Source organism: Gavialis gangeticus, unplaced genomic scaffold (assembly GCF_001723915.1).
Source record: "Gavialis gangeticus isolate Ggan-Ray unplaced genomic scaffold, GavGan_comp1, whole genome shotgun sequence".
NCBI lineage: Eukaryota > Metazoa > Chordata > Crocodylia > Gavialidae > Gavialis > Gavialis gangeticus.
In genome coordinates, this window is record NW_017729034.1 from 44660807 (window position 1) to 44675885 (window position 15079).

The 15079-nt window shown below is 43.1% G+C and overlaps 1 protein-coding gene across 1 annotated transcript in view; it reads right to left on the reverse strand.

Moving 5' to 3' along the window:
- Window positions 1–15079, reverse strand: part of WDR64 (WD repeat domain 64) — a 194655-nt gene that overhangs the window by 121529 nt on the left and 58047 nt on the right. Inside the window, exons 6-9 of the mRNA XM_019526719.1 lie at window positions 13138–13248; window positions 9412–9626; window positions 7007–7141; window positions 2392–2471 (exon numbers count right to left, since the gene is read on the reverse strand). Of these exons, the coding sequence (XP_019382264.1) occupies window positions 2392–2471; window positions 7007–7141; window positions 9412–9626; window positions 13138–13248 (541 nt within the window). The remainder of the gene's footprint in view (window positions 1–2391; window positions 2472–7006; window positions 7142–9411; window positions 9627–13137; window positions 13249–15079) is intronic.

Genomic DNA, 15079 nt, shown 5'->3' on the forward strand with positions numbered 1-15079 from the left:
CTTTTTTTTTCCCCCCCTCTTCTGTGGAGCCAGGCTGCTGCCAGGCTGCATGCACAGTCTGCCTGCACAGCCCATGAGCCGCATGGAGCCTGGTGCTTCCCTCAGCAACTGTAGGGAAGGAAACTAAAAAACTCCTCGGAGGTGTTTTACTTTTCAGCACCTCAAACTCATTTGCTGCATCCCAAAGTCATTTAAGGTGCATTACGCTGCTGAAAATGCTGCAGCGGCTGGAATTAACACACAACACACCACCGAATGTGCAAATAGCAATGGCATTAAAGCGGTGCAAAAGGCATTTGACCCACTTTAAACCCGCTTTAAAGTGTTGTCTACAAACACCCTAAGGTGCTTTTCCTATCGTGCATTAAATTGTATACCTTCAAGGTGAGGTACCAAACAAATGTGCATTAGGCTGTCTTAATGCACAGTACTGAATGTGCATGGTTTTTAAGTGACATTCAATGTGCAGTAGCCTATATTACTGCACATTAGCATAATAGCACAGTTTTTACATGATGCTTTAATGCACAGTAAAATAGGCTACTTTACATTAAAACACATGTGTAGATGCACCCAGTGAGTCTCACTGCCATCCCTGGCAAGTAGGTAGAATCTATAACAAAGAATAAAATCAACAGTCACATGGACAAATATGATTTTGTGGAGAAGAGTTAGCAGAGTTTTTTGTAAAGGAAAATTCTACCTTTATCTGCTGGAGTTCTCTATGGGTGTTAACAAGCACATGGGCAAGGGAGATCCAGTCGACATAATATATTTGGACTTTCAAAACTCTTTTGACAAGGTCTCTAACCAAAGTATTTTAAAAGAATTGTGCTGCCACAGGATTGGACGGAAGGTTCTTTCATGGATGGAGAGCTGGTCAAAAGTTAGGAAACAAAGGGTAGTACTAAACAGTCACTGTTCAGAATCAAGGCATCTCAAAGTAGTGTCCCATAGGAATCTATGCTGGGCCCAATTTTATTCAACATTTTCGTCAACGATCTGTAAATGGGGGCGCATGCTGAAATCTCCAAGTTTGCAGATGACACCAAATTATTCTGGGTAGTCAAGTCCCATGCTAAGTGTAAAAAATGACAAGTGAACTTCAGTGCTGACAAATTTATACAAATCAATGACCACCCACCAGTGACTGAGAATGGCTGGGGCCTTGACTACTGTTGACCATTAAACACTGGAGGAGTGGGTGGTGGATGCAGGGGCAGTATGGAGGCCAGAGGGGCACCTGAAGGTAATCCAGGATAGAAACTTCCTTGGGTTAGGGACCCTAGGGGGCTAGAGCTGGGACCAAGAGCAGCCTTGCTTGGGTCAAGGGCCCTAGAGGGCTGGAGCTGGGACCAAAACCAGTCTTGCCTAAGTCAGGGACCCCAAGGTGCTGGGATATCCCATGAGACAGGGCCAGGGGCTCAGAGGCTGAGACAGGGCTAGGACCCAGGGGCCAAGGTCTGGGCAATGGACCTGGCCTGAGGGGCACAACCAGGGGAAAGAGAGACAAGGCCGGAAGGCCAAAGCCCAAACAAAGGTTTAAGACCTAAGGGGCGAAAGGTTGTGTTGGTGCCAGGGCGCCCCCTCTGAATTAATATGGAATAATAACCACAAGTCATGGGCATGGCTATAGGGGAGTCTGGAGCCCACAATTAATGCCACCTGAGGGAAAGACTGGTGCCAGTTGGGCATGTGAAGCACCAGACAACTGAGGGATTCAGGCTCACTCCGGGACCTTGGGGCAGCCTCCTTAAGCATTACAAGATATACCAAGCTTTGACAGGTGAGGTAAAAGGAGGAGGGTACCGAGAATTGGGACAGGAATCACTTCACCAGTAGGAAGTGTCACAGTTGGCCTTGGGGCCAGATGTTGTTATGGGCATCCCCTGAAATTAGTAGGAGACAGGTTTGAAACTAAGAGAAGGTTTTGTTTGTTTTTTTTAAATGTAATGGGTAGTGAACTTCATTGCCTTGTGGAATTCATTGCTAAGAGAATGGTAGGGGTAGATAGCATAGCGAGGTTCAAAAAGGGACTAGACACATTGATAGATGATAGATCTATAGATAGCTGTTGAACAGCTATAGGTAGCTGTTTCCTCTGGCACTGCTAAACCAATAATGGTGGATGCCATGTAGGGTATTGAATAGGGAATAGATCATTCTAGAGATATCTGTCTGGATGCCCTCCCTATATAGCATCCACTTCTGCCACAGTCAGACATGATACTGAGCTAGATGGACCATTGGTCTAACCCAATATTGCACTTATGTTCTTATTCTATTCAAATATTTGTTTTAAAGTTTACTTAATGAAAAAAAAAACACCCTACAACCAACTCTTTATTAAACTACATGGATCTCCGTGTATAATATAAACATTTTACTCACCTCCAGTAACAATAATATTTGCTTTTCCACAATATGTGAAGGCATTAACTCCCTTTGGGACAGAAAATTCTCTGACAGGTCTGTAATAATCAACAAATCATCTGATCAGGCAGGAAACTTTTGGTTTAGTCAGTAAAATCTATAACAATTCCTATTTGTTTTCCTATTGTGCGGAATTATTGTTTTGGAAGTTCAGTAGCTATTATCAATCGTAAACTTGGATTAGGGTATGTTTTCAATTAAATTAGAATATTTCTTTATCTGGTTAAAGCAATATATTCTTTAATAAAGGCACCCCATCCCCTCCAATAGAGTACTCAATAGTAGTCAAGTCAAACTAGCCCTTTACAAAGAAGTAAAATATTTAGAACATATGGGTCCCAGAAAAAAAAAAGCTTCATCTTAATCCAACCAATCTTCATTCAGTTTAAGATAAACTACTGAATTCTAAAATCAGTTGCCTCTATCAGAGACTGGCTGGCTGTGTTAGTCTCGGTTTTATACTAACCAAGTGCAACCTCTCACCTGGTACATGAATATGATACATTTTATGCCTGTATTTTATGTAGCACATGCAGGGTAATAAATCAGAAAACTCCATTTTTCTAAAACCAAACTCACAGAGCTGCTGCAACTAAAGCTAGCATTCAAACCAAGTGTACAGACTGACTTCATGCTGCCTCCTCCAAATTCTCCTTTTGCACCCTGTATTCCTTCCTCCAAATTCAATGCAGGTTTCAACCGTTTCAATGTTTTATTAAAATCATGGAGCTTTTTAATAAAGGGGGCTTTACAGAATGCACAATAGTGTCACAACCTGTACACAAATACCAAAACAGACACTTAAATGGCTAGAAAAGCACTGTTAACATGCATAAAGTGAAACAGAATTCTACATCAATGTGAGTGTGTATATATACATATATATGGTACTTACACAAATACAAGACCAGGTTTTCCCTTCCAATCAGCATGTGGAAGAAAGTCCCTCGTCTTACATTAGCATACAAGGAAGCTCTGGCTCTGGGAGCTACTGAGAAAAGAGCTGCAGAGGAGCTCATGGCTGACACCTGTACTACTCTGGTGAGAAGTGCAAGTAGAATGCTGCTGACTTCCAGGGGACTAGGACTCAGGGTAGGAGGAAATGGAGCTGGGGTTTGGGCTTAGACCCAGCTGAGGAGATGCGTTATACCCACAAGGCTTATTTTTGGGTTACTGTTTTATGCCAGTGGTTTGGGTGGGACTAGAAAGGGGTGATTTGGAGGCCCAATTAGTGCCCAGGCAGGAGGGGACTGGGGGAGAGGCAGGCACATGACCACCTTGGGCATTTATACGCATATTTTTTTTCCCCACAATGTGCCGGAGATCTGCCACTTCGGAGCAGACTCAATTAATCGAGTGGAGGCAAACTGCGCTGCACCATGTGCTGTTGTATAAGCGGTGCAATGCACGTCATTGCATAGAAAATGGCAGCGATGTGCTTTTGAACTAAAGCACCTCCAAGGTGTTTTAGTTCAAAAGCGCACTGCCGTCATTTTCTCAGTACTGATATGCATTTCATTGCTTATACAAGTGTAAACGTTGCAGCGTCGGGTGCTTTTCAAAGCACTTGGCGCTGCGACACTTGCGTATATAAAAATGCCCCTTAAGCCCTGCTGGAGCATATATTAAGATAGATAGATCAATTGATCTCTATATTTCTTTATATAAAACATATATACAAATATATACACATATATGTATATTAACACACACATTGAGAGCAGAACTATCTATCCATCCATTTATCCATACATATAAATGAGTGAAGATGTTTTTTTATTATTTGTCTTTTTGTTCCAGCTGGTAGTTCTTTCCATTAATTCTTGTTGGGCTTTGGAATAACCATAGGTCAGAAAAGCAGTAACTGGGGTAGGGATAAATTGGATACAAAGTATCCAAAGACTCTAAACTTTTAGGAGGGTTTTTAAATTTAGAAGACATAATTTGCTTTTTCTGCACAGGAATAAATCAGTAGTTGACCATAAACTCTATGGCCCCTCTCACCTGACCCTGTGAGTTTGTGAAACTCAGTGCAGGATCAGTATCTCAGAGAGGAGTCTTAATTCTTAAGTAAGGAGTAAAACAGCAGATAACCTGTCACCTGTACCACTAGTAGGTTGTTTGAGGATTTACCTTAAAAAAAAAAGAGAAATGTTACATAATCTGTCACTATTCTTTAATGAGCAATTCCAACCTTCTCTTAGATTAAGGAGGGCAAATGGATTTATAGCATTCAGATGGTCCACAGAAAAACAGTGAAGTGTCAGCCCAGGCCCATCCCAGGCTCTCACAACCAGAAACCCTTCTTGATCCTCAAAAACCCTCCTCTTTAATCCCCCTCCCACCAACAGCTCTTTATGAAGAAAAAAAGCTATGTACTTTCCGAACACCATCCACATATAAAATTACCCATTCTACGAAGATTACAATATATTAGGTCTATCCCAAAAATAAACAGCAACAGTTGTACACTGCATGGTTCATAGGGGATATTTATTTGGCTTGCAGCTCATAATTAAATGTCTGAGCCACAACTATGTTTGGAATGGTCAATTCAAGAGGATTTGATGTATATCTATTCTAAGGCTCCCAGTTTCATTTTGCTATCTATTTAATTCTAAAGTTGCCTAAACACTATCTAATTTAGCTCCTATCTTAAATTCCTTGGAGAATTTTTTTCTTATACAAACACAAGTTAAAGAAAAGACACTAATGAACCATTTGCAATTAATGATACATAACACCATGTGTGGTAGTGGCAAATACAACTCTGATTATATATTTTTTTACCATTTAACCCTCTCCCCAACTCTCTGGACCTTAAGCAATTTCCAGGCTCTACTCCTGATAGTGAGTGATCTTGAGCAAATCACAGGCACTCTTTTCACTCTCCCCCCCCAGTAAAAAATACACATAATACCCATAATAGAAGTTATAGGCCTGAAACAGGAATCACTAGATGAAAATGTGTGGCCTTTGTTGTGGAATAGGCAAGACTTTATTATGCTCATAATTACGGCTTCTAGACTTAAAAAGATATAAATCTATGAATCCACCTTGTAAAGGAATCATAAGGCTTATCTGACATTTACAATTCATTAAGGTTCTTAAAAAGTGCAACCTAAGTCTTCTTCATTGTTTCTATCTTGCCAAATGAGGTATGAACATATTATTTTGTTTTTTAAACATTTTGTTATAATTTACCCCCTTACCCAAAAGTACATAGAGCCACCAATCTCACTAGCTGTGAAAAATTAGCCATGGATTGATGAGATTCATTAGTCATCTTTTATGTATGCAGCCCACACATTGAACAAAAATACCAAGAATGCTTACTTAAATATCTGTTTTATTATGTGTGTTTTTAGAATGAGCATAAGAATATGTGTATAACGTCCATATATGTATTTACAGGCAGCCCTCGGCTTACGACTTTGAGTTGTGATGAATGTCAATTACAACGTTTATAAATTGACAGCCCATTTTGACGTTCCAACGTGGGTTTCATCTTTACAACAATCAATACTGCGTGCAGCTGGCAAGTGGTGGAAGGGGAGGGGAAAGGGGCATGGAGGGGCAGATCAACACCCCCCACTGCTGCACTGCCTCCAGACAAGCAGTGTACAGTGGTGGGAGCCACCCCATGCCCCCAGGATGAGCCATGGTTTTGAGGATGTGGAGGGCATGTGCCCCTGGACCGGGGCAGGGTGAGTGGCAGAGTGGGGGTTATGGGGGCACAACAGCCACCCAAAAATTCACTGTAGCCCTCACTGCCCACCCGAAGCACAGCCCAGTTCAGCCCTGACTCCACCCTGCACAGATCTGGGGGCGCACAGCCCCCCATTGCCCTCCTGGACCAGCAGTAGGAGCAGTAGCAGGAACCACTGGTCGAGCCACCAGATGAGCAGTACCCAGTGGTGGGAGCCACCCCGCCTCAAACCCACCTGGTCCCAGCTGGGCACCACTTGCCCCAGCCCTGGTCTCAGCCCCTGTCCCTCCCTCACTGTGGGGACATTGATCTGCCCTCACTCCTGCCCCTTCCCCACCCCTTCCACCACGTACCAGCTGCACGCAGTATCGACCGTCATAAAGAAACCAACCCCCCATTTGCAACACTGTTCCTATGGGAAAATTGGCTCCAACTTACGATGTTTCATCTTAAGACATGGTTTTCAGGAATCAATTGTGTCGTAAGTCTGAGGACTGCCTGTATTTGGGAAAGCGTTCAGTATTTTTTAGAACTATGATATTACAGCAGTTCACATGATATCATCAAGTTATTCTGAATGAGAATCAAAAGGGACAGATTTTTTTCAACAGAATTTATGTTTAACGTCTACAAAACTTCATTTCCCGAATCAAAAGCTAGGGAGAAAACACAGCATGCCTTATAAGGGCTCAGTCTGTCAAGTTTTGCCTGACTAATTCCAATTATATCTTAGTTTAGTTAGCCATCTTTTAGAAAATCCATACATAATGTTAATTATGATCCCATTTTGTAATGTACTTATCTCACAAGTGATCCCTAGAGAACAATTTGTGTTCAGCATGTGATATGTATGGCTTTACTTACTTGTTGTCCTCTAGTCTCTTTAAGTCATCCAAAACAAATGAATGCACGCTGTCTAAGGAGCAGGATCCAAAACAATTCAGGACAGAGATGTACTTAACTTTCACAACCCAGTCATCATGTAGTTTCCGTTTAATGCTAGGGATATACATTAAGGGGTTAGCATATAAGGTATACTTGTATGTATTTTAATAGACACAGCTAAATAGCACTGCATGGCTGTTGGTAAAATTACACACAGCGATTTCTACTTCAAAGTAAGAGAAGAGAAAGAACTGAAGTCCTCCAGCTTTAGGTGCCACAGTTGTTTATGTGCAGTTATTTAGCACCTGCCAAAGCAAGTTCCTAAATGACTGCATAGTAACCACTGGTACTGCACAGTCCCAGTGCTGCATGGGTCATTTCTGACCCTATTGTGCAGTAGCAATGAGGTACATCACTGTAGCAATGAGCACATATCATGATTCATACCTGGCAATGTTATATCACTGTAGCAATGAGCTATGTCACTGTAGCTCATTGCTACAGCAATGTAGCATCTCGTGTAGATGTGCCCACAGACCCTGAAAAGCAAAGATGAAGACAAAGGCCCAGATCCTATTCTGCCTATTAGATATCTAAGACTTATCAGCTACTCACCCAAACTATATGCCTGTTGCCTCAGATCTTATTCTACCTGAGGCACATGTCTCCTGCTCTTTTAATGGGCAGCATCATACCCTTTGGTCATATCAGAATCCAGCTGAGAGAAAAAGGAAGACACTTACCTGAACTAATATGATGGAATAACTAGAGGAAGAGGACTCTCCCATTTTTTGCCCAATCGATACTTATCTAGGAAGTGAGAGATGTGGTTTCTAGTTTCCATGTGCCTAAGGGGATTTAAACCCATATCTCCCACTTTGCAGGATAGTACACTCACCAGCAAGCTACAGCCTATGCAGAACTGAGGATGCCTCTGCTTCCTCCTGTTGAAGTTGGACTCAGTGCCATATCAACAAAATTTGGTGCATGGGACAAAGCCTGCAAGGGCAGCCTGCCCTCACCCCATGCACAGATCCAGGGGGCACATGCCCCCCACCCCATGCTTGCCTGGAAGTGCACACAGCAGCAGAAGCCACCTTTCCCCTGCCTCTACATCCCCCCAAATGAGCTGCTCACAGCTCTGTCCTATGCCCCACCCTGGCTAGGCAATGCTTGTTGGCACCCCTTCACTTTTGCACCTGGGGCAGTTGCCCCACTCATCCCCCACTCCACCCTTGCTATGGTACTGGCTGGACTTCTGGGAAACCAAGTGAATGACTCAAGAGCTCAAAAGGACTGACTCTGGCTTAATCAGCTGGGCACTCCACTGGAAGTTCTACTTCCAATGTTATTTATGCATTTTATCCATTGACTATTTATAGAGATGGGAAAGCTCACTTGAATTTTGGCTGGATTGGCATGGATCTAGTTTTTGGTCTAAAGCAGTGGTGCTCAACCTTCCTGTCCTCTGGGCTGGATAAGTAGTATAGGGTCAGTCCATAGGCTGGATCCCAGATGGGATCAGCTTACTCTCCATTGGGTGGTCTGCGAATGTGATCCTCTGTGCACTCAGATCCGGCCAAGGAGTGACCCCATGCACAGGGGCAGGGACATGTTATCCGGACGACAGGGCTTTCCCTCAGTCAGGCAGCACGGGGCAGCCAGGGATGGGCAATTACAACTGCCACTACACCTCTGCTGCCAAATTTCTGGACCCATGGGACCCCTATGGGTTAGATGACAGCTCTGCGGGTTAGATCTGGCCCATGAGTCAGAGGTTGAGCACCAGGACAGAGAACCCAAAACTCAAGTGGAAGTAAATGTCTGGTAGATGTCATCCTAGCTTGCTTCTGAGTCTGTTCAGTAGCCCAAGCTTAATTATCTAGGAATTATTGCAGGTCAGAATGGAAGTACCTAATTAATCTAGGCTTTTTAGCAGTTTTATGGGTACTGCATTGCATGGGTTAGGATCACACTTAGTAACTTCGATGTGCAACAGGTATGTAAATGGCATTGGAAGTGGAACAGTATCTGGGCTGAAATTTCTTTAAATGGGAACAAAGTATGTCTGCAACCTGCAGAGCAGCAGGTTCTAATTTCAGCTAGTAGGGGGCCATGCAGTCACACCAATGTAAAGCTTTAATGAAATGCAGTCATTGCATTTTATTTCATGGGTTCATTGCAACTTCTTTCATAGCAAGTCTGTACACAGATCTCTGCTAAGAACAGAACTGCTTTTACATAGCAGCTAAAGAATCAATCTCATTTAACCATTTTCATTGTTAAGTCACACTGAGGCTTTTTTGCAAGCAAAAGCTAATCCAAATTCTATTTTTCAGTAAAAACTGATAAAATGTAACATTATTTCACTACAAGTAGCTCACTTTTTAAAGTTCCTTGAATCCAAGACGTGCAATTGTGATCTTCTTTTGGCTTTAGACTGCTTCAGTCCAAAGTCATCACTGGTTACTGTAAGGAGGTTGACATGACCACCATCATCTCCCATTAAAATGTCATCCTTAGCCTGCTGATCTGCTATATTCACCGTAGATACACAAAGCAGACAATGTTCCATTGGTTTGATAATAAAGCAATTATCCTGTGAAATATAGTGAGTGTTTTTTAGATATTGCACATGAGCCCTTAAATCAACCTTAAACCATCTATCAGACCCATCCACCTAAGGCATGTCTCAAGGTTTCAAAACTCCTACTGTGACAGCTCTTTCCTGAGATTAGAAACTCCTGAAACTGGTATACAAGATACAATCCTGCCTCTGTGAAACTCAAAAGGAGCTTTTCCATAGACTTCAGTGAGATTTGGATTTCACCCACAGTCTCCAACACTTAAATACTTTGTAGTAGTTGAGTGAAGAAATATAAATTTAATGGAAGAATAATCTTATTAACTAGTCTTAAGTGAAGGGTATTCAGGTTTTTTAAAGAATTTTGTTTCTCTATACAGAGAAAAACTGGAGTAGTATAGAGTCATTTCATCAGTGAATTAATGTGGTGGTGGAGTGTAGTAAGAAATTATCGTAGAATCTCAGTTTTCAGCCAATATACCCAGACAACCAGGAATCTACATTATCAAGAGTCAAGACAGGGTACTAGTAACACTGCAAGTCTTGGCAACTTTTTGTTAGACTGGGGAGGCTCCATAGGGGATTTTGGATCATTGAGATCTACTAATTTCAAAAGACTTGCCTTTTGATGGATAGAGTCACAGAAAATTAGGGTTGGAAGGATCAGATCATCTAGCCCAACCTCCTGCTCAAAGCAGGACCATCCGCAACTAGATCATCCCAGCCAAAGCTTTGTCTAGCTGGGTCTTACAAGCCTCCAAGGATGAAGATTCCCCCACCTCTCTGGGTAACCTGTTCCAGTGTTTTACTACCCTTCTAGTGAAAAGGTTTTCCTAATATCTAACCTAAATTTCCCTTGCTGCAGCTTGAGACCACTGTTCCTGTCATCTGCCACCACTGAGCACAGTCTAGATCCATCTTTTTTTGAACCCCACTTCAGGTAGTTGAAGGCTGCTATTATGTTCCCTCTCAGTCTTATCTTCTCTGGACTAAATAAGCTCAGTTTCCTCATTCTTTCCTCTTAAGTCATGTCCCCCAACCCCCTCACCATTTTTGTTGCCCTCCACTGGACTCTCTCCAATTTGCCCACATCCTTTCTGTAGTGGGGCCCAAAACTGAACACAGTACTCCAGATGTGGCCTCATCAGTGCTGAATAGAGGGGAAGAATCACTTCCCCTGACCAGCTGGCAACACTCCTACCAATGCAGCCCAGTATGCTATTAGCCTTCTTTAGAAGAAGGGCACACTGTTGGCTCATACTCAGTTTACTGGCCAATGTAACCCCCAGGTCCTTTTCTGCAGAGCTGCTGCCCAACCAGACAACCCCCGGCCTGTACTGGTGCATGGGATTATTCCATCCTAAATGCAGGAGTTTGCACATGTCCTTATTGAACCTCATGAGATTACTTTTGGCCCAATCCTACAATTTGTCTAGGTCACCCTGAATCCTAGCCCAACCCTCTAGCATATCTATTACTCCCCCAGATTGGTGTCATCTTCAAACTTGCAGAGGGTGCACTCCATGCCATCTTCCATGTTGTTGAAGATATTAAACAAAACTGACCCCAGGACCAACCCCTGGGGCACTCCACTTCCTCCTGGTCTGGTGATAGTGGCTGCCAACTAGACATCAAGCCATTAATTATTACCCTCCAAGTCTGATGATCCAGCCAGTTTCCTATTCACCTTACAGTCCATTCATCCAGCCAGCCCATATCCTTAGCTTGCCTATGAGAATGTTGTGGGAGACCCTATCAAAAGCCCTGGTAAAATCAAGGTTTACCACATGCACTGGTTGGTCAGGTGTGACTTGCCTTTGGTGAATCCATGCTGACCATTCCTAATCACCTTCTCCTCCAAGTGCTTAGAAATGGATTTCTTGAGGATCTGCTTCATGATTTTTCCAGGGACTGAGGTGAAGCTGACTGATATGTAGTTCCTTGGATCCTCCTTTTTCCCTTTCTTAAATATGGACACTATGCTTGCCCTTTTCCAATTATCTGGGACCTCTCCTGATTGCTACAAGTTTTCAAAGATGATGGCCAGTGGCTCTGCAAACTCATCAGCCAACTCCCTCAGTACCCTCAGGTGCATCCCACCCAGCCCCATGGACTTGTATATGTCCTGCTTTTCTAAATAGTCCCTAACCTGTTCTTTCACCGCTGTTGGAGGCTCACCTCCTCCCCTCACCTCCTGCCCAGTACAGCAGTTTGGGAGCTGACCTTGCCTGTGAGGACTTAGGCAAAGAAGGCACTGAGCACATTAGCTTTTTTCTGCATCCTCTTTCACAAGGTTGCCTCCCTCACGTCCCTTTGGCCTTCCTGACTTCATCCCTGCATGCCCAAGCAATGCTCTTATACTCCTCTCTATTTATTTGTCCAAGTTTCCACTTAGAAGCTTCCATTTTGTGATTTAGTTTAGTGAAGAGATCCCTGCTAAGCCAAGATGGTCTTCTGCCATGCTTGCTAGTGTTCCTGCACATTGGGATGGTTTGTTCCTGCACTCTTTGTAAGGCTTCTTTAAAGTATAGCCAGCTCTCCTGGACTCTTCTCCCCCTCAGACTGGCTTCCCAGAGTATCTTGCATGAGTCCCCTGAGTGAGCTGAAGTCTGCTTTTCTGAAGTCCAAGGTCCTTACTCTGCTGCTCTCCATACTTCATTTCCTCAGGATCCTGAGCTCAATCATCTCGTGGTCACTGCTGCCCATGTTGCCATCCACTACTACATTCCCCACCAATTCTTTCTTGCTTGTGGGCATCAGATCAGGAAGAACATGGCTCCTAGTTGGCTGCTCCATCACGTGCACCAGAATGTGTCCCCAACACTCTCCAGAAACTTTCTAGATTGCCTGTGCACTGCTGCATTGCCCTCTCAGCAGATGTCAGGGGGACTGAAGTCCCCCATGAGAACCAGGGCTTGTGATTGGGAAACTTTTGTTAGCTGTCTGAAGAAAGCCACATCCGCAACTTCCTCCTGGGCTGGTGATCTATAGCAAACACCCACTACAACATCACCCTTGTTCTGCCCTCTAACCTTAGCCCAGAGACTTTCAACAGGCCTACCTCCAACTTCATACTGGAGCTCTGAGGAATCATCCAGCTCTTCTATATAAAGTGCAACTCCTCCTCCTCTTCTCCCCTGCCTGTCCTTCCTGAACAGTTTATACCCATCCATGACAGTGCTCCAGTCATGCAAGCTATCCCACCAAGTCTGTTTTCCCAATCATGTCTTAAGTAGAAGACTCAAATCCTATGAAACTATAATCTCACAATGCCATTAATTAAAAATATGGGTAAGTTTGGGAATCAATTTATAGAACAGCATACATTTTCCAGCTATGTCTGGCAACCTAAAGAGTTACTTGTCTTAAAGGGAGTCTCATTTTATTTATTATCCTTTGTATAGAAATTCAGTATCACTTAATGGAGCTTGCCCTGCTAAACAGTGTAAGGGGGTGTAATGGAAATGTAGACAAATGTTTAGTGAACTAAACTTTCTTTAACATTTGAAGTGATCCAGCACTGTACCTGGCAGCTGCCTTGTGATTTATAATCCCAGATGATAACAGTTTTTTCAGTTACAGCCACCACCCGTTTGAGCTGCGTAAGGTAGTCGCATCCAGTAATCCATGACCTATCCTGGTGAAAAAAAAAGGATTGTTGCAATATCTTGTGTTGGCTAGTATCCTTCTGTCTGAAAACAGGCTGCCTCAGTGTGGCAATATGTCATGCTCCAGGAGTAGCTAGGTCACTTTAAAAGGTTGATAAGGAGTCTATTACAGCCTTAGGCTAAGTGCAGAGGTGAGTGTTCTAAACCCGTGGAGGAAACGCGCTAAGGATCACGCTTTGCTCAAAGCATGCTAGATTAGGTCAGGACCGAACAGAACACGCATGCACTTTTTGGTTTGGGGAAGCTGGGGTCCTCAGAGCCTGCCTGTACTGGCTAAGGCTGACCATTTAACCTGCACTTCAACCTTGATCTCTGTACCCCAAATTCATGTATACTTTTGGCTTACATTTACAGTGACTACATGCCCTGTTTTCATTGGGACTGTTCTGGGACAAGTGTTCTGTCAGTTTGCTCAAATGAATACTTTTGCCTGTTTTCAGCAGGTGTTTTAAATGGATGTTTCAGCTGTGACTGGAGCTCAGAGATGGCTGAGAGTACTGGAAAGGGGGTGGTGGCAGGGTGGAGCATCACATTTTGAGGCTAGGGAAGAATGGCTACCCTGCTTATATCTTCCAAGCACAGCTACTGATAAGATCTCTGACCATCAGAAATAGAGAATCTTTATTGCTACAGCGCAGAAAAAGTGACCTGCTGAGTTCTTCCATCTCTGATCTACATTACAAAGTTTCCCAACTAGGCTGGATAGCAGTGTGAAAAGACCAGGCTTCCTCACCAGCAAAATCCCTGATGGGGATGCAGCCACACTGACAGAACATTTGTGTTGGCTCAGCTTCTCTCATTCAGGAGGTGGTATAACTATGTCCCAGAAAAAAACCTGTCTGCCAGCACATGCTCAATCTCCACTTGAGGACCCTGCCAACATTACTGCAACTCAACAGTATAATAAACAGCTCTTGACACTTTAGGCAGATGTGCTGCACATCCATGTTTAACCAAAAGAAATTCCAATAGGAACAGGTGCTTGGCTCAAAAGAGAAGACATTGCTAGGTTAAGGCTTCTTACATTTCAACTCTACTATAATGGCACTTGCTGAAATTCATTTAAATCAATTTTATGTATGTAAGGGATTACATGGAATGATTAATACATAGCAGCCTTCTTTTATGAAAAGTCAATAGTTAGAAAGATATACAATATATTGAAAAGTATTTCATTCAATTTTCATTCCTGAAAATATTTCAGTTTTGCTATAATTTTATATAGTACGTAGTAGTAAGCACTTACTACTACTCTTACCAATAAGACATATATCATTATATACTCATGCACATGCACACAGGCCATGTCTACATGTGCGGCAGACTGCACAGTTGTTACTGCGCTGTAGTTTAGTACTTTCATAAGCAAGTATTAGATGACTGCGCAGTAACCAGCATTATTACCCAGTACCATCTCCGTATAGCTTTTTTCCTAACACTACTGCACAGTAGCAATGAGCGCAGTAGCACTGAATCATGGTTAGTGCCTGGCAATGCTATTGCATGGTACCAAGGAGCTATGGTATCTCATGTAGATGCATCCACATGAGTCAATTGAGGGAGGTGCAGCGGTGTAGTTGCACCACCCTTTGATTCCTGGTCCAGCCAAAGTGTAAGACCAACTGAATGGCAGTGTCAGTAGCATTTTTTTTTCAGGAAGCAGTGAGGGAGTCACTTGACTTCATGGTTCATTGTAATCTACCCAATTCCTTCTAAACTCCTCATCTAACAGGTGTCAATAGCCTTCTCTCTCTCTCTTTTTTTTTTTTTTTTTCACTTTTTTTTTTTTTTTTTTTTAAA